The sequence below is a fragment of the Polistes dominula genome, unplaced genomic scaffold (assembly GCF_049000335.1).
Source record: "Polistes dominula isolate Pdom_NZ unplaced genomic scaffold, Pdom_raw_medaka contig_12, whole genome shotgun sequence".
Taxonomy (NCBI): Eukaryota; Metazoa; Arthropoda; class Insecta; order Hymenoptera; family Vespidae; genus Polistes; species Polistes dominula.
In genome coordinates, this window is record NW_028301116.1 from 1700798 (window position 1) to 1721434 (window position 20637).

At 25.3% G+C, this 20637-nt stretch overlaps 2 protein-coding genes across 6 annotated transcripts in view; one reads left to right on the top strand and one right to left on the bottom strand.

Annotated features, from left to right (window-relative positions):
- The first annotated feature begins 99 nt into the window (after window positions 1-99).
- LOC107070163 (methyl farnesoate epoxidase) lies at window positions 100-5545 on the top strand. Its single transcript, XM_015328097.2, has 8 exons — window positions 100-671; window positions 1609-1906; window positions 1975-2166; window positions 2805-2991; window positions 3071-3191; window positions 3334-3514; window positions 3780-4039; window positions 4613-5545. The coding sequence occupies exons 1-8, from the start codon at window positions 584-586 to the stop codon at window positions 4792-4794; spliced, it is 1509 nt and encodes a 502-aa protein (XP_015183583.2). The 5' UTR covers window positions 100-583; the 3' UTR covers window positions 4795-5545.
- Window positions 5546-6740: 1195 nt separating this feature from the next.
- The window catches only part of LOC107070161 (guanine nucleotide exchange factor for Rab-3A), a 40112-nt gene continuing 26215 nt past the window's right edge, over window positions 6741-20637 (bottom strand). For all 5 annotated transcript variants that reach the window (XM_089176810.1, XM_089176808.1, XM_015328092.2 and 2 more), the window contains 8 exons: window positions 11689-12075; window positions 10440-10746; window positions 10009-10257; window positions 9658-9896; window positions 8784-9167; window positions 8601-8703; window positions 8011-8077; window positions 6741-7926 (listed from right to left, as the gene is read on the bottom strand). In XM_089176810.1, the coding sequence (XP_089032936.1) occupies window positions 7847-7926; window positions 8011-8077; window positions 8601-8703; window positions 8784-9167; window positions 9658-9896; window positions 10009-10257; window positions 10440-10746; window positions 11689-12032 (1773 nt within the window). In that variant the 5' untranslated portion in view covers window positions 12033-12075 and the 3' untranslated portion in view covers window positions 6741-7846. The remainder of the gene's footprint in view (window positions 7927-8010; window positions 8078-8600; window positions 8704-8783; window positions 9168-9657; window positions 9897-10008; window positions 10258-10439; window positions 10747-11688; window positions 12076-20637) is intronic.

The following is a 20637-nucleotide window of genomic DNA, read 5'->3' on the forward strand; positions in this document are numbered from 1 at the left end:
ATGGAGCCAATGAAAATTGTTTAATTAAATCAAATTCGCGTAATTGCATTAGAGTTTAACTTATCACAATTTTTGTGCATTATTCATTTTTCAAAAAGAAATTCTTTATGCGATTTCTTTCAGTTAGAACACCCTGTATATCTTCAATATTTTTATTGAATATTTTTCAATTGAAATGAGAATCATGTGTAATCTATAAATGAAAGTAATCGAAAGAATTTTCTTTAATAATACATTGATAGTTAATAGTTATAAAGAAATTTAATTAAAAAGTACACGCTTATTTATATAACTATATAAACATTGTAAAAACTTCCGCAATGGTTTTGTACGTAAGAAAAAGAGAGATTAACATGAGTATACCGAAGAAAGTGTCATAGTATGCAATATTAAACTTCTTAAAACCGGACGAGGTCTGCAGCTGCTGCATGAAGTGAAAGGAAAAATTAGTTTCGAACTGACTCGCTAAGCGGAATGTCACGAACGTTATTGTTTTAAAACTATACTTTTATAAATAATTATTGTATATTAAAAATAAGGAATATTCATTAAAACTAGATGCATAAAAAGTTTCATGTGAAAAATGTGGTTTTACTTCATTAATACGATAATCATATTATTGTTCGTTAAAATAATAATTGATCGAACAAAATCAAAAAATTTACCGCCAGGTATGTAATTATTATTTCAAAATATTAATTAATTATTAAATAATAATAATAATAATAAATATAAATTATATTTTAATTTTATGGCATATATATACTATATTATATAATATAATATATATATTTTTTTATATATTTATATAATATATATTATACAACACAGTATATATTATATACTTTTTGTGTCGGAAGAGTCAAAAATTACAATTTACAAAATTTCAAAGTTTTTAAAAAGCCACAAAATTTTTTCTTGCCAACAATAAATAGTAGTTGCATAAATGAAGTTTTTTGATAAAAAAAAAAACTAATCTATTTATTCATCGGTGCCTAATCCTCGTTAATCAATTCATAACGATTTTTATATGTTTCTTTTTTTTTTTAATAAAATATTATTTGCGTATGAAACTAAAGAGTTACAGTTTTACATCCAAAGAGCCGCATGTGGCTCGCGAGCCGCAGGTTGCCGACCTCTGTACTATACTATACTGTATATATATATATATACATATATATATAATATATAGTATATATATATAACATAAAATTATAATATATAATATTATTATAATATAATAAAATTATATTTAAAAATTAAATATATTAATTTTTAATTAGTAATTATTATTTAATATAGTATTAATATTAAAAAAATAATTATAATAATTATAAATATATTAAATATAAATACTTAAATTATTTTACTTAATTAAAATATTAATTTATAATTTTATTATATATACATATATAAAAAATTTAAAATATTTTTAATAAAATAATATTAATAATAATTAAATTAAATAAATTAATAAAACAAAAATATATAATTAATTTATAAATATTAAATTAAAAATTATATATAATATAATAAATACAATAAAAAATAATAATATTCGAAATAATAATCTAACCTAAAAAAAAAAATGTAAATATATCCTTTAAGGTCCACGAGGATTACCAATAATCGGAAATATATTGGACATTAAATCATTATTAAAAAAAATACGATTGCACGCACGTGTTTGGTGTCATTTGGCTAAAATTTATGGACCAGTTGTACATCTGAAACTTTTATTCGGTCAATCTCTTATAATTGTTTCCGGAAGGAACGCTGTAATACAAATGTTAAGTAAAACAGAATTTGATGGGAGACCAAATAATTTCGAAATACGATTAAGAACCGGTGGTAAACGTAGAGGATTGATATTTAACGATGCAGACGAATGGTCGGAACATAGACGGTAATATTTATTTAAAAAAAAAAAACTTTTTAAAATTGTATCAATTTTAATTTATATTATTAATATAGATTCACTGTAAAAACTTTGAAACATCTTGGTTATGATAAAACAAATATGGAAGACATGATATTAGATGACACTGTATCTTTGTTAAAAATGATTGAAAAATTGGCAGATAAAAAAGAACCAATTACTGAAATTTATGATCTCATTTCTATCGCTGTTATTGCAAGTTTTTGGTTTCTTATTACAGGATCGAAGTAAGTATATTTAACACTAAACCGGTCAACTAAACCTTGACCGGTCAAATAACAAGTTGTAAACTTTTTATTTGAAAATTCGCATAAAATGTTATCCCTTTTCCTCATTTGATTCATGACATTTTCTTTTAAATATACACAATTAATTTAACATCATTTTTTTATATTTTTATTTGTTAAATCTGAAAACACATGTAATACCTAGCCGTTATTTACCACAACAGGTCATTTGACCGGTTGCGGTACAAATAGATATATGGACCGTCTATTTTGAAAGTGGTGTAAGTCCACTTTCTTTTGTTTCTAGAAAATTAAAGGTTTGCATATCAATTCTCATTCAATTTCTTTTACCGGCCAATTTTAAATTGTACAAAGCATGAGCACTTTTTAAGAAATTAAATATTAACTATTTATTCATTAAAAGTTTACCTTAAATTAAGCATAAATTACGTGATCTCTCTTTTTTTTTTTAACTAGACTTACACCACTTTCATAATAAATAGTCCATATATTAAGTCTCAGTACACGTTTAGTGTTAATTTAAATAAATGTTTATATTTAATAAAACTTATATTAAATATATTAAATGAATTAATTTCAATAATTATGGATAACAAATTGTATTAATTTTTCATCAGATGTCAATGTGATCAAGAAAATCCGAAATTGAAGGAAATTATAACGATAATGAAAGAAAATGTAAAAGATTACAACACGTCAGGTCATATAATAAATTATTTACCTTTTCTAAGATATATTTTTCCAAATTTAACGGGATTTACGCAAATGCAAGATCGCTATAATCGAATGTGGCTATATTTCAAAGTAATACAATCAAATACATTAAAATAAAATTAATTGTTCTAATAAATCTATGTATAAACAAATATTTTATTAATCGTAGAAAATGATAAGGAAACAGGATGAGACTAAAATACAAAATGAACCGACTAACCTAATCGATATTTATTTAAATGAAATAAAAACACGTTGCACGAATTTATCTTCATCTTCATGTTTCAATGGTAAGAATATTATATTTGATATTAAAACATCTTAATATCTACATATATATTGTTTGTGTGTGTTTAACATTTATTTAATTTGATTTTGAGTGCATAAAATTATAAAATATAAATTAAAAAATATAATAACGATTGTTTACAGATGAAAACTTGATTGCATTAATCAGAGATCTTTTTGTTGCATCGATTGAAACAACCAGCAATACCATTGGTTTTGTTATAGCATTTCTATCTGTAAAACAAGATATACAAAAAAAGATACACGAAGAATTGGACGATGTACTTGGGAAAGATATTTTACCATGTTTAGCAAATAGAAATCGGTATTATTTGATATTGTTTTTTATTTCACAATTTCTTTTTTTATAACACTATTATTAAATCATAATTGAATATTAACATAATAAAAGAAATAATATGATTTATCATATTAGTTATACAGTGTAATAATATAAAAATGAATAATAAATCAAGTGAACTAAGTGTAATCTAGAACATAATAGAAATCTAGTACGATATATATTAATTCATAATAATGAATTATTGTTGTTTCTATTTAAAATCTCATATACACATACATATTCATAGATTGCCATATTTACAAGCAACTCTTGCGGAAGTTGCAAGAATGGGAAACGTAGGACCGACTTCTGTACCACATCGTGCTACAAACGATGCAACATTGTTAGGATACAATATTAAAAAGAATTCAATTATGTTGGCAAATTTCATGAGTGTTCATATGGATGAAAATCATTGGGGTGATCCTGAAGTATTTCGTCCAGAAAGATTTATCAATGAAATGGGAGAATATTGTGATGATCCTTGGATAATGACATTTGGATTAGGTATTCCATATTATTTTTAGTTTTTTTTATAAATTTATCTAATTATTATATATTTTTACTTTGTATTTTGCTAATAATATTTATATTCTATAATTTACTAATAATGATATTTGGATTAGGTATTTCATATTTATGGAATTATAATTTTTTCTTTTTTTATAAATTTATCTACTTATTATATATTTTTACGAAGTACTTTTTTTTAGTTTTTTTTTAGTTATTTTTACTTTATAAAAATATATAATAAGGAAAAATTTGTATTTATTAATTAATTACTGTATTTACTAATAAAATTAAATTATATATACAATATATCTATATATATAAAATACCTAATATTTAATATTTTAATTATTACAATATTACAATATTTCAAAATTTAATATATTATATATAATATAATATTTATATATATAATATAATTTTATTAGTAAATTATAGAATATATATAATATTATAATTTTATTAGTAAATTATAGAATATATAGAATATATATAAAAACAAATTATATTATAATATAATTATATTATATATGTATATAATATAATTTGGTTTTTTCGTTGTTATTACAGGTCGTAGAAGATGTCCAGGTGAAATTCTTGCAAAAAATATACTCTTCTTAGTCACAGCTTCCATGTTGCAAAAATTTAACTTTGCCCTAGCATCAGGATATCCCGAACCTAATTTATTGGGTATCGATGGTTTCACCATTTCACCCCCACCATTAAATCTTGTCATTAAAAAACGAATATAACAAATCGTTAAACACTAATATAAAAAAAAGAAAACCTAACCTCAATGTATCTAATTATGTATGAACAATTGCAAAAATATCAAGTAAACAAACAATACAATAATTATCATTATATTACTTATTATAAATAAATAAAAAAAAGACTGATACGTAACATGCCATTTATAATTTGTAAAATTGTTATTTACTTCGATCTACGATGTCATTTTTTTACAGTCAATCCTGTTAAACGATGAAACGCATAATTTTTGAAGAAGAAAAGTTTTCTTAAAAGAAAAACAAATCGAACAATGGAATTTACCTTTATTATTTTTCATCTTTTAAATACAAGAATCTTATTTTTCTTCAGATCTCATTCATGACAGTCTATTTACATTCGATAGGCAAGTAGTAATAGTAATAGTAATAATAGTAGTATATTCTTGTATTTACAGGTAATATATTCGCCGTTAATAATAATAAGAAAAAAAATATATTAAGGCGAGAAATTTTTCTCTTTCTTCCTCAATTATAATCAGCGATTCTTTATTTTTTTATTTGTTCCTACGAATATGTGGAGTAAACTTCATCAAGATTAATTTATAATAAAAAAAAAATTATTTCACTTTGTTACTTTTTTCTACGATATAATAATATTTCATTCAGCGAATAATTCATTCGATATATTCGCATTGTCTCGTCATAATAATAATAATAATAATAATAATAATAATAATAATAATAATAATAATAATAATAATAGTAATAATAATTTGACAAAACTATAGTAAATCGAATGAAATCATTGGAAGACTTTAAAATATCGCCTTTCAGTCAACGAAGTCATTAGAATATTTATAATTCAGCTTGCAGCTAAATATTTGTTTACTTCGTTTGCAACATGACAAAATTTGCTAATAATAAATTTTTTAAATATCGAAATAGCAAAATATCATTATATTATATATATTTATATATATATATATAACGAACAGTTAATTGAAAAAACTTTTCAGAACTGTTACACGTAAAAAGGCGCGTAGAAAAATTGGAATTGTGTGTGAATTGTTAACCCTTTGAGTAGTATGGACGCATATATGCGTTTAGTAAAAATTACTAACCTTATCGTTCGAAACATAAGTGTTTGTTATTAATATTAATGTATAATAAAGTAATTTAATATTTATATTAATCAATGAAATTATATTCAGAAAGAAAAATTTCAATTATTAAATATAATTTATTTAATTATTATAATTTATTATATTAAATATTTAAAATAATAAATTATAAAATAATTTAATTATATAATAATAATTTAATTATTTTAATTATATGTATTTAATTTATATTAAAATAATTATTATTTTATAAAATTAAATTATATTTTATAATTTATTATTTGAAATAATAATTATTTTATTATTTAATAATAAATTTAATTTAATTTAAATTAATTATAATATTATAATATAATATAATATAATAATAATATAATATAATATAATATAATATAATATAATATAATATAATATAATATAATATAATATAATATAATATAATATAATATAATATAATATATATACATATAATTAAATTATATTAATAAAATTATTATTATTATATTATAATACAATATTAATAATTAATTATTATTAATTATTATTTAGGTTAATAATTAAATAATAATTATATTATTCTGTTACTACAAAAACATTTTAGGTAAAAGTATTGAGCACTCAAAGGGTTAATTGGCTAAAACGGAGCATCTAAATTATTACAATTCGGAAGATTATTATCTGATGACAATTATATATCAAAATAAATTAATTAAAACGTTTTATATAATATGCACCTTTTTTTTAAACAACTTGCAACGCATACGTTAATACGTATCAATAATAATAACTAATAAATTCTATTATATCGCACATTTGTTTAAACGAATTTTAAACTAACTTCGCTGCTTTGTTATATATATAATAAACGTCTACGACGAATGCAAGAAAATACATCAAATGATTTCTTCTCTACTCTTGTATTTTTTTTTTTTTTTTAACTATTCAAAGATTCCTCTGGTCCACATAAAACATTATTCTCTTCTTTTTTTTTTCTTTTCTTTTTTTCTCTCTTTTACTTTTATCTACAGGTAATAATATCAATAATGTATACTCACAAATATATAACAACGAATATCAACATTTTTTTTTTTTAAGGGACGATCGCTATGCGTCGTATGCCCTATCACCCCCTACCCCTTTTTTTCTTCTCAAGTTCTTTTTTTCTCATTGCACAAACGTCCACAACATTTTCAATGTTTATTCTATTATTTAATCGTATAAAGTAATATAGATTCAAAAAACGTCATTATTTTTCTTATATACATTTGTCATGTTGGGAACTTATCGATAACGTCTAAACAATTGCCTCTTTATTTCTTTTTTTTTATGCTTTTTCATATTTTTCTTCTCGTTTTTTTTTTATTTCTTTTTTTTTTCTAAGATCATTCACAGCCCCTTGAATCAATTGCATTGTCGCTTTTTGTCATTATCTTTCCCAATTGGCAATAAGTGTTAATCTAATATACTAAATAGCGACAGTAAAATAGAAAGATAGAGATAGATAAATAGAGAGAGAGAGAGAGAGAGAGAGAGAGAAGAATATATACGAAATAAAAATGATTTCATAAATCGTACAACCCCAATACTCTCATGTCAACAGAAGACAACTATTATCGATCGTTACTTTACGATCAATATTATTATCTTACTTTAATCCCCATTAACAAGTTGAGCGCCATGCGAATTCTTATGGAAATCTTTGTCAGACCACATGCTGCAAAACGAAGAGTTGAGCCAGGCATCGGTTCTTGACACGGCTTGAACGTGAAGTTCAATGTCAATCATTTATGACTGACGTGACACTCAAAGTGTTAAACTACTCTCTCCAATCATATTTTTTTTCATTCCTCCCTCTTCGATCATCCAAAAAAAAACATAATAATATTTTCTAGGTCCGTGTTTACGGCCGTTATATTTCCAGACTAGATGAAATTCCCTCCTAGAAAAATATTTCAAGATGAAAGCACTAAGCCCAAACGAGCGAACACCATCTCTTTACGTAATCGTGTAATTTCCCAATATACGTCGTGAACTATAACAAAAGAATTATTTTATGGTCGAAGTATAATTTTAAAATGGTAATATGCAGAATTGTTACATTGATAATATAATTTACCTGAACTTTTAACAAGACCTCGTTCTACGTAACGTAAATAATTGAGAAAATCACAGACCGCTATAATCTAAAAAAAAATTAATGTTATAGGAATTATTATTAAATTATATCAATGATATAAAGATATAAATTATATTAATTTATTATTATAATTATTTTAATTATATTAATAAAGATATAATATATAAAAATATAATATATTTAGTTAGCAACTAAATAATTACAAATTTTGTCGATAGATGGCTTTTTAAAATCAACCATAACTTAGTTGCTAACCTAATATAAAAATATAATGTATAAAAATATTTTGTATTTAAAATATATTTAAAAACAGAACTACACTAACTCGATTGCGACGAATTATTAAATTATATCAATGATATAAAGATATTTAATATATAATTATATTAATAAAAATATAATATATATATATATATATATATAAGGTTAGCAACTAAGTGATTGCAAATTTTGCCAACAGATGGCTTTTTAAAATCAGCAATGACTTTAAACCCAACCCAATATAAAAGTATAATGTATAAACATATTTTGTATATAAAATATATTTAAAAAAAAAAAAGAATACTAACTCGATTGCGACAAATTTGAGAGATACAATGCCATTGGTTCTCCTGATCACCCAGTCTCATACGATAATGACATTGTCTTGGCGCTTCCAATAGTGCACATTTTCTACAAATAAAATAACAAATACAATGTTAACAATTCTTATCAAAAATTATGAATAATATAATGTTAATATTAATACATACTTAGGAAAGGCAAGTTTGGTTTTATCACTGACAGCCTCAATGAAAATGATTCCATCGAGAACAGCTTGTCGGACTCTAGAACCAAGTTCTTTATTAGGAAAATCTAAACAAAGATCAATGTCTTCTTTGAACACTCTGGCAACAAATGGATCGCTTTTATCAACGCAAGGATTTGCCTTCCACCTAAGAAATTCCGTATGAACTCTAGGATCAACTTCTAATCCTAAATCCTTACAATCCTTGTCTCTATCCTTTTCACGATCCTTCTTCCAATCCCTGGTTAAGGTTTCTCTATCGCTAGGTAATGACGGCCTTTGTTCTTTGACAGGTGATTCTGGTGGTGAATTTTCTCGACCATATTTAAGATTGAAATGCGATGGCGACCTTTTTTATCAAAAAGTTTAATCAATATTTTTGTTTTTTGTTAATAATAATTAGTTAACTCTTTGAGGTACGAAATTTTAGAAAATAAAAAGGGCACCCCAATATATGTAAAAGACTCCCATTATGTGTTTTAGAGAAATTTGATTTTTTTTATTTAATATAAAAAATTATATAATATATAATTTTATTATAACTTTATATAATAAATAATTTATTTATTAATATATTAATTTATTTATTTATTATATAATTTGATTATAATTTATATAATAAAATATTATATAATATTATTATATAATTTTATATAATTATTAAATTAATATAATATATATATATATATAAATAATAATAATAATTTAATATTGCAAATTTATGCATAAAAAATGGTAGATACTGGCGTACCTCAAAGAGTTATAATTCATATATTTGTTAAATTTATAAAATTTCTTATTAAATTGTTTCGCGCTTGTAGATAAGAAAAAAAATTTACCTTCGATGTTTTTTAGCAAAAAGACTTTGTTGAGATTCATCATTCGAACACAAACGAGATCTCGTATCGATCTGAGGATGCAAATGAGGATTTGGTCTTGCCGGTGTCGAAGTTAAAACCAAAGTTTTTAATGCCGTCACTTCGGCAGCTAAAACTTCAGCTTTCATTCGACTTTCCTCCAAAAGACGTTCAGCCGTTGCTTGACGCACGTTTGCTTCGCGCACCATATTGTGCGCTTCCTATAAAAATTTCAATTTATATCTTCCAGTATCTGATATTTTTTCATATCATTTTCTTTCTTTTTTGTTTTTTGTTTTTAAGATCTTCGAATCTCCGAGACACGCGACGTACTTGAAACAAACTTGCGGTTAATTCCTCCAATTCGGTTTCGACATCCTGCCGAATTCTCGAGAGCCTAGCAACTTCTTCGTCCTTCAATTTCAATTCCTCGTGAGCTCTCTTCAATTCTTCCTGCAATTTAGCGACAGCGTGTTCTTTTACCTCAGCCACGGCTCTACCCCATTGTGCGGTAGTCGGTGAGGGTGGATTTTCAATTGGATCCTTCGTTATAGTAATTTCTTCCTTAATTCTCGTATCAACCTACGTTTAATCAGATATTTATTTATTTTCATTATTCATTTGAATAATAACAACAATAACGAATCTTTTCAAATATTATGATATTTAATACTTGGAATTATTTTCTTTTTCTATTAAAAAGTTCAACAAATGTTTTGAAACATTTTAACGATGTTTACAATGTGATTTGAATTATTATTTACCTCATATTTTTTTCTAGATGATGTTATATCTGACGATGATGATGCTGAACAAATATCTTCTTCCCATTTATTAATTCCTGTATCTTCTTCCATAACATCATCTATTTTCTCATCACCCAACCTAACGTCCAAATTAGTCATAGTCTGAGTAGCAGGTACCTGAATATCTGACTTGTACGCATGCGTGTTTAGGATAGACTCGCTAGGCTTCTTTTCGTTCATTGTCGTCGGACTTCGATGCCTCGTTAAAACATTATGAATCTTGTCGTTGTATACGAACAGTGAATTTGATTTGGCTAAACTAGAACTAAATGTAAACAAAACATCATGTTCAGTTATATAAAAATCAATTGTAAGAAAATATTTGCATTTGTCACAATTCTTCACAAATTAATCCTTTTACTTGGAACCTAACAACCCTACAATTGTTTCAGAAAATGTGCAATAGAATTTTGGAAACAAGTAATTTTTTGTTTACAGCAATTACAACAATACTTTAGATATTGTAAAACATATTAATGCCAATAGAAGATCAATATTTAAAATTTCTGTCTGTCAATGTTTGACACTTTAGTCAAATTAATATTTTTGGTAATATGCTTGTTATTTTTACTTTAATTAGGTTATAGTAATTTGATTTATAGTTTTATTTAACTCTTTAGGGCACGGTGGGATTAAAATATTTTATAAATTTAAAAAGATTTATTATAAAATTATAAAATTAATAAAAATTTTATTAATTTTATTTTTATATATTGTATTTATTATGTGATACTTTTATTATTAAAAAAAAAAATACCAATATTTTTATAATAAAACGTAATAAAATTTCTATGCAACATACTACCATTTTACGTTACAAATATATAGTTAAACTATTACTCTTTTTTTTATATTTTTATATTTTTATATTACGTGATACTTTTATTAATAAAAAACAAAAATATATACCAATATTTTTATAATAAAACGTAATCAAATTTCTATGCAACATACGACCATTTTACGTTACAATAAAATAAATTTAAATAATATAATAAATAAAATAAGTTAATAAAAAAAAATACCAATATTTTAATAATAAAACGTAATAAAATTTCTATATAACGTACGCCCATTTATTTTATTATCTGCAATTCTGTGCCGTAAAGAATTAAACATGAACATCAAGCAAAAATAAATACAAGGTGTCAAAAATAAAAAAGCCTCTATTTTGGGGGTGGCATCAGATTAAAATTAGCCAACTAACCTGTTGTTAAGAAATTTGTCATCTTCGTCAAAGAGACTCGTAGGTTCTTCTTCCTCACCCTCCCTTTTATTCGCATAACCAAATAAATCAGTCGCAGCTCTTGCAAGATCGGATTTAAGAATCGGATGAGGTGCATGCAAGGTTGAACCGATCGGACAATCAGCTTCGTCCGGATAAAGCTCATCTTCATCGGTGGTGTATTCCTCATCTCCGGTAGTACCGGTACTTCCGGCCCTTCTATGTTTCGTTGTCAATGGTCGATAGGCGTACTCAATCGAAGAGGCGGAAACCGATTCGTTGGATTCTATCGATTCTGGTTGTTGTTGTTCTTGTACCGCCTTCATCGCTAATTTTTTATTGTTTACTTCGTCTCTTTTCTATCGGCAACTATTAATAAACGAACAAAAAATTAATTAATTAATATCAATGATTATTTATCTTTGAGATAAGCTAAGAAGAAAAAAAGAATAGGGGTGTTTCTTATTTCGATATTTAATTAAAATAAATTTGGTTAATTAAATTAAATTTATTTTTTTATTTTTTATTTATTATTTTATTGTATTTTTTATTTATATTTTTATTTACTATTTTTTTATTTTATTTTATTTTTTTATTATTTATTTAATTAAATTAAATTTAATTATATTATAATTAACATATAATTATTATAATTTAATATAAATATTGTTACATTCCTAAATTATCTTATTTTTTTGTATTTTATTTTATTTTGTAATTTTTTCTTTAATTAAATTAAATTTAATTATATTATAGTTTAATATAAATATTGTGTCCTTCCTAAATTATCTTATTTTATTTTTGTATTTTATTTTATTTTTACAAACATATGTTTTAGATAAATTAATTCAAAAGATTAAAATAGTATAATATATATAATTATTGTAAACGTATGTTAAAAACAATTTTTAAAGCATTTAATCTAAGTAAGTAATGATTTATAAACATAAAATGTATTTATTTTCAAAATGATTAACAAAAACATGAAATGAATTCGATGAAATGTTAATAATATAACTGTTTCAAAATTAATTAAATATTTCACTCAAAATGAAACATTTTCTATGGGAAAATATTCAAGTACACAGATATCTTTTCCATCGGTAGAGTTTTACCGAGCGTAAAGGAATTTCAAATGAATGAATCTTTAGATTTTGTTAGTAACGTGAAAGATTACTCAGCAATTTGATGATTTTGTTCTTTTTTCAAATGAAATTTTCCAAGTGTTTTAGTTCAATCTTCGTGCTCACTCAACGATGACTCCGTTACATTATTATATACGTCTTTCGTACGTGATTTCTTACATTTTGTAGAAACAAACGTATCGAACACAAAGTTCTTTTTTGTAGACAATGATATCAAATAAAAATGACAAAGATTTGTTATATGCTTTGTAACATTGGGGTAAAGGGGTTGGGTGGGGAGATTCGTGATACTTTCAGTTCAAATCGACACGTAAACGAAAAAATATTCTTTTATTTTCTTTGTCATTTTTTGCTAACTCAAACTTCGTACCTTGATACCTGATTGTTTCTACGAGTTCAGCAAAAAAATGAAACAAGAAACAAAAATTCAATACCTAGAACAATTCGCGTTATCATATTATTATTATTATTATTATTATTATTATTATTTATGCAGACATAAATATTATTTCTTTGTTATTATTATTAAAAAAAAAAAAGAAGAAAGAAATTAAATGAAACAACGTATCGAATTTAATTGGAAAGATCGGAAAGATTAAAATTAATAACAAATTAATTCCACGAGATTGATTTATATCAATTTTGCAACAATATAACTATCTATGCGATTTTTAATCTTTAAAATAAATAAATAAATAAATAAATATAAATATATATATGAAAAAATTCGCATTTTGTAAAAGCACACGAGGTTTGTTTATTTTCCCTGTTACGAGATACCATCGTACAAATTAACTCGATTAAAACCACGAAAAGTGAAAACTATAGATATACGATAATCAATAATAATAATAATAATAATAATAATAATAATAATAATAATAATAATAATAATAATAATAATAATAATAACAATAACAATAATAATATAATGATTGTCTTGAAAATACTGATACAACGAATAATACAACGCCTATGTAATTTATTGTGTTTATATTCAAACTATGAACAAAATAATTTCAAACGATATCATAACTCGATAAATTACTTATTTAAAAAAAAAAAAAAGAAAAAGAAAAAAGAAAGGTTACGGTATAAACCTTTCATCGTGAGTTTAATGCCAAGGAATTCAACTAACTTAACATAAGATCGATTAGTAACGTCGTTAAATCAACGCTAAAAGGAATGGTAGAAAATAGAACAAATTTATCAGATCCGCCATGAGCCATCTTACCGTAACGATCTAACAACGTTGGCATTCATCGTTGCAAATTACAAAAAAAAAAGAAAAAATAGAAAAAAAACGTACCAACGTTAGAAAAACTTCGATTAACAATAATTATTGAAATTGTGTTCTTATTAATTATTTCAATCTTCCTTGAGATTATTTTTTTATTTATAAAGTACAGTAGTTCATTTTGTTCAAGTAGTTCGATCAAAATGAATTCTTTTTCCCCCACTCTTCTTCCCAATCTTTTCTTCCCCCACTCTTCTTTCTCATCTCTTCTTCCCCCACTCTTCTTCCCAATCTTTTCTTCCCCCACTCTTCTTTCTCATCTCTTCTTCCCCCACTCTTCTTCCTCACTCTTATTCCTCATTTCTTTTCCCCCCACTCTTCTTGCCCCCCTCCACCACTCGATTGAAATAGGGGAATTAGTTCTGATTTTGCTAATGAAAAAAAAGAATCAGTTAATTTTTTTTTTCTCTTCGTTTTTTTCTACTCGTTAGAAGTAAAAACGTATAGTGGCAATTAGAAGATGAGAAAGAAAGAAAACGATGAAGAAAAAATTAGAGGGAGAGAAAAATGAACTATACGCCTCGTTTCTTAATTGACTTAATTCAGGGTAAAGTGTGGGTGGAGGGAGGGGGGATATAAGGGGGATAGAAAAGGAATGCTATGACCGGTTAATTCCCAAGTACCGTTTATGCAATGCGACTGACTGAGAACGAGTGACGTGATGCAAGAGACATCACACTTGTGCTTGTTGTTGTTGTTGTAGATCGCAGAGAAGAAGAAAAAGAATAAGAGGTGCATAAGAGACAGAGAGAGAAATGTTTAACCAAGGAGAGAATAAAAGAAAGATCGAGGTTTCCAAGTTGGAGTATCTCGGTTCAACTCGGATTACTCGTTTTTGCGATTTAACGATCAAGAAATATCTCGGTCATGGTATTTTTGTTTTATTACAATTTGTATAAAATAACGAAGGTTTTTCATTTTATTGAAAAATTTGTAATTAATTAATTAATAGAATAATTTAGTATATATTTAAATATATATGCACGAAACATAATATTTTATATTTTATATTTTATTGATTTTATTTATCTGGAGATTTTTTTGAATATTTATTTATAGAAAAAAGAGGAATAACGAAATGTATACGTAATCACGATTTTTAGTTTATTTTTTTATCGAGGAATTTAAAGAAAAAGGAATTTGTGGTACGTCTCAACAGAGATGGTTCGTGAAAGTTTCGAAATATTTAGGTCGATGATAGTGTACAGTGGGTATCATTGTGCATAGCACACACTTGTATGCAATAGTCGGACCGGATACGTCCAGTCTCTCTGTTGATGATGATTTCGTGGATCCGTGTCACGCGAGTAGACTACGATACTACTCCCTCTCAACGTCCTGTCACGAATGACAAATTATTTCTTTTACGTATAAACGTCATCGTCTGTTTTAAAATAAACCAAACAAAAAAAAACACACACACATACACACAGAGATACACACAAGGATCAATTTACGATATTACTTTCGTTGAAAATAACAGTGTGGATTCTTTGTGAAGTTAATAATTTTATCTCTTTTACTTTATAACAACAACAAAAAACAGATGTAACTCGATCTTCTATTGATAATAATTAAGCTGATATCAAATTTCATTGAAAAGCACTTATCGTATTATATTATACTTATTAGACAAATTTAGTTTCATCTCTAGTAGCACAAAATATTGAAAAATATTGAATACATATTTTTAATATTAAATTTTTAATATTAAAAAGACATTAAATCTCTTTTTAATATTAAATACACATATATTCAATACTTTTCAATATTTTGTGCTACTAGGGATTATTTTATTAATTTAATAAATATAGTATAATATAAAAATAATATTTCCACTTTAAACAAAATTTTTCTTCGATTAACACTATGCCATCCACAAATAATAGTAGTTTGGAAATTTTGGATTTTTCAAAAATTTCGAAAGTGGCGGCAATATTTATTGCTTTAATTAAAATATGTTATCCAAAAATTGTTCTTACCTAATTCTTGGTTAAATAATCACAACTTTATAATTATTATGGTTCCCTAAACACCCACGAAATATAATTCAAATGTTACTTTTTGGTTTTTTTAAATGGAACCAAAGTGGTACCACTGACATACAACAGATAGTTTTTGTATCGTACCAGCGTGGTGCCACCAGACGTCATAGTTTTAATATAACATAAAAGAAACATGAAAATATAATTTCTAAATGTAAATGTTATGTGAAAATTGCCTCGCAGGAAGAAGAACGGAAAAGAAATACACGAGGGAAGAAGAAGCGTGGAAAAAGTGCGAAGGTGTTTCAAATCGCACGAGTCTCTTCAAAATACATACATTCATACAAACACACACACACACATGCATATACATATACATATATATAAGGATATATATATCCTTGGGTTCGTCAAATGGGACATTCATGCGAACATTGCGTCACGGTTCACATCGAGATCGTACGCTGGAAGGTGGCGAATGGTACGACCGGGTACACTGTACTCCTCGTGTAATGACGCTCCATTCACGCCCATACAACACACAACTAACATAAATGATAAAGCCCAGTTTCTCTTGCTCTCTCTCTCTCTCTCTCTCGCTCTCTCTCTCTCTCTCTCTCTCTCTCTCTCTCATACATATACATATACACAGACATCAACAAAGGAATCCCGCCAAACGCTAATTTGCTTTCGAGCATCCCGTCTCGAGTGGCACTCGACTCTCGCCAGCCGTGATATGCTGATGCCTAGGTTCTCCAAAGTCTTGGCTTGCCTGCTTCACTTCATAACGCTGACTTTAGATCCGTTGATTTAGTTTTGTATAACGAATTTTATATTCTCTTTCTATTTTTTGGTTCTTTTTTTTTTTAACTATTGAGTTGTTCTGAAAGTAATTTCATTTTTTTCTGACGCATTAGTTGATGCAAACTGACAAATAACAGCACGTGAGATCGATGAGAGGTTCAATTTATTAAATTCAACTGTTTATGTCCATTTAAAAGGCCTAGATTTAACCTCAAATCAAAAATTTACTACAGAAAAACAAAATTACTTTCCGAACAATTCAATATATGTTGGATTCTGATACGTGTTACTTGTTTTTACATTGTAACATTCGTATTTTTGGGTAAACTTAACCAATTAAACCTCTTAGACTCTACGCATCATTATAGTGGTTTTCGCGGATGCCATCTTCCGGTACGATGCACCATTATAATGGCTTTCGAAGATGACATTATTTAAAATATATATTATCATATCTAATTATATTATAATTAATTATTTAAGTTAATTGTTTAGGTTAATGTATATATGTGCAATATATTTTAATAAAAAATTGTAATTTAATAATTAAATTCAAATAATTGTGTTGAACTCTGCGGTATAGAAAAATAATTCCGAGCAACATTCAGCAGTGCTTAAGAAGTTAAATAATTTTAAATAATAATTTGTTGTTGTTAAGAATAAAATATATTTGTTAATTTTTATTTAGAAATTGAAAGAAAATTTGAATCCCTTAAAGAAGATTTTCAAATCATTTTTTTAAAAAGAAAATGGAGAATTAATTTTTTCTACATTTTCATCAGCATATCAATGATTTTTAATAAATTAAATTTTTTGTTATTAATTAAATTATTATTAATAATTATTAATAATTTAAAAAATAATTAATAATTAATAATTTAATTAAATTTTAATTAAAAAAATGTTTGCTAATGTAGTACCTAAAAATCGTATTAAAATATGTACACACACTCAAATACACCGCAACATAAAAAATAGTAAAAAAAAAACTATTACACCATCTACAATACACCTTTTAAATATTTTTTCAAATAACATTAAACTAACAGTTCACAACACAAACGAAAACTTCGAATAAGCTACTTCCCAAAATATCTTTCTTATTCCTCCTTTCTCTTCCTTGAAGAATACATACATATATATATACACATATATATACACATATATATAATATGTATACATGTGTCCCCTACTCCTATTGACCTTCGATGCTTTCTTCGGAGAATTTCTATTCTCAGTAACTTCGTCATATTCTTCACACGAATCGTACACACACATAATCATCATATATATATGTGTGTATACACTTTATAGATATAAGTTACAATTAGTAAACATAGTTTCTTTGATGCATCGAATGATCTTTCACGTACAAAATGTTCTCATCTACTACCCATTATTGAAATTATTATCATATCATTATCTACACTTTCATCTTAGCATTCCAATTATCATTGAAACCCTACCCACCTAGTTATAACCACCATTTCCATCGGTACAATAATAAAAGCTTTACTTGGTACGTGCTACGTTTCAATTCTACTTTTACCATGCATATAAATCGAACCTGACTTGCATATATATATACATATATACATATATAATATAATATAATAGAAGGACTATATGTCGGTTGTTTTGTCAGTTTTTATTCGAACAAAATTGATTTATCCTTGTGACGTTATAAAAAACGTGTCGGTTTCATCAACGTTTTGAATTTCACTTGACATCACGTTTATCATCAATTGGGTGAGGTCTCTTTTAATAATATTTATTTTTAAACTGTAACTATATATAGAAATGGTAAATATGAATTGTAAAATATAAATTCGAATAAAAAAAAAGCAATCCTTAATTTCATTTCAATTACGTTTCATAGTTTTGTTTACTTAAAAAGGTATAGAACTTTCTTTCATATCATCATCGTTCTCATTTTATATAAGTTACTTTCTATATACAAATAATAATTGGTTCACTTGATTCTATGGTTTGTATATATAACATTGAAATAAATTAGTTTTACAGTCTTTAACAAGAACTTGGCAAGTATCGACGGAAGCATCATAAATACGAATAAAGAGTTCCCACAATATACGGCCCTGGCCTTGCAACTCTCTCCCTATTAAAGCATATATATACACGTCATTTTAAGTCTCTGCTATTTAAAAAAAAAAATGCTTTTTATTTGAGATTCTCTCATGATGTTAAAAAAAGGTTTTCTAAAGTTTCTGTTATACAAGCGTTTTTTTGAGTGTGTATTTTTAAATATTATATAAACGTTTTATTATTCAACTAATTATAAGATATCAAAGACAAATAATAAATATATATATAATATAATATAATTATATATACAATATTATTGTAATTAAATTATTTAACTATATTAATATTTATTTAATAATTAATTTAACTATTATCTAAAAATAGATAAATCTTTAAATAGTTTATTTTTAAATATAATTTTTTATATTAAATATAAACTATTTTAAAATAAATTTATTATTAAATTAATTAAGATATAAAAAAAAGTAATAAATATATGTATATTAAATATATATAGCAAAATTTTTTATTTAATTTAATTATTATCTAACCTTTTAAATAGTTCAATTTTAAATATAAACGTTTCATTATTAAATTAATTTGAAATATCAAAAAAAAATACAAAAGTTCCTCATATAAAACAATAGAAATAATACTTTCATTTAAAATAAAAAAATAAAAAAAAATAAAATACTTGACGAATCAAATTAAAAGTAAACACAATGGAGCAGCAAATTCCGAATAATCAAGCCTGGACTAGCCCCTACACTTACAACATTAACAAATATACAACCACACTATCACCATCAAGAATCCTTTTTCGTGTCAAGAGAAATTTGGCCGTAGCTCGTCGAGCAATTATAATTAGAAGATTACCGCAACTCTATTCATTAGAAGGTACTTTTCGACTGAAAGCAAGGACTTCCACTTCGCTGTATCTCTCATCCTGTTCTCTTCGAGATGACGTTTCAAAAGAGCTCTAACGAGCACAGTTTCGAGCTCGTGCACTTGCTCGAGCCGACAAGTGAGCATACATGCTACATGAAGTATACATATATATATATATAATGTACATAGCTGAGAAGAACGGGTTGAAAACGGGTACAAAGGGAACAAGGGAAAAATTTTCGATCGTTGCTGCACCTATCTTCAACCCTTATACAGTTCTTCAAATTTAAAGTATAAAATTTTGTATTACATAGTTCCATATAATTTTCAAATCTATCTATCTATATATATAAAAGTGTAGATTGTCTTGAAATTTTGATACAACGTTGCATTCGTATACAGCTAGCTTTTTATTACAGTAATTTATTTAGAAAACAATTAATTAATTTAAAAAAATAAAGAAAAAGATACAGGTAAGTTCAGTGCCATCTGTTGGTCATAGATTTTGGTGAGTACGCGAAACATTTGAACATAATCTAATCTTTTTCTGTATATATATAATCGGTAATAACCAAAAGTATTTTACTGATTGTCTTGAAATTTTGATACAACGTTGCATTCACATACAGCTGGGTTTTTATTACATTAATTTATTTAAAAAAATAAGTAATTAACTTAAAAAATAAAAGAAAAAGATACAGGTAAGTTCAGTGCCATCTGTTGGCCATAGATTTTGGTGAGTATGCGAAACATTTGAACATAACCT

What these genes read in the sequence shown, in the direction of transcription:
- LOC107070163 (XM_015328097.2), top strand. Translation starts at nt 584, where the DNA reads ATGTGGTTTTACTTCATTAATACGATAATCATATTATTGTTCGTTAAA. An exon ending in GAATGGTCGGAACATAGACG is followed by an intron (nt 1,907 to 1,974) that starts GTAATATTTATT and finishes TTATTAATATAG; the next exon opens with ATTCACTGTAAAAACTTTGA. An exon ending in TGTTTAGCAAATAGAAATCG is followed by an intron (nt 3,515 to 3,779) that starts GTATTATTTGAT and finishes ACATATTCATAG; the next exon opens with ATTGCCATATTTACAAGCAA.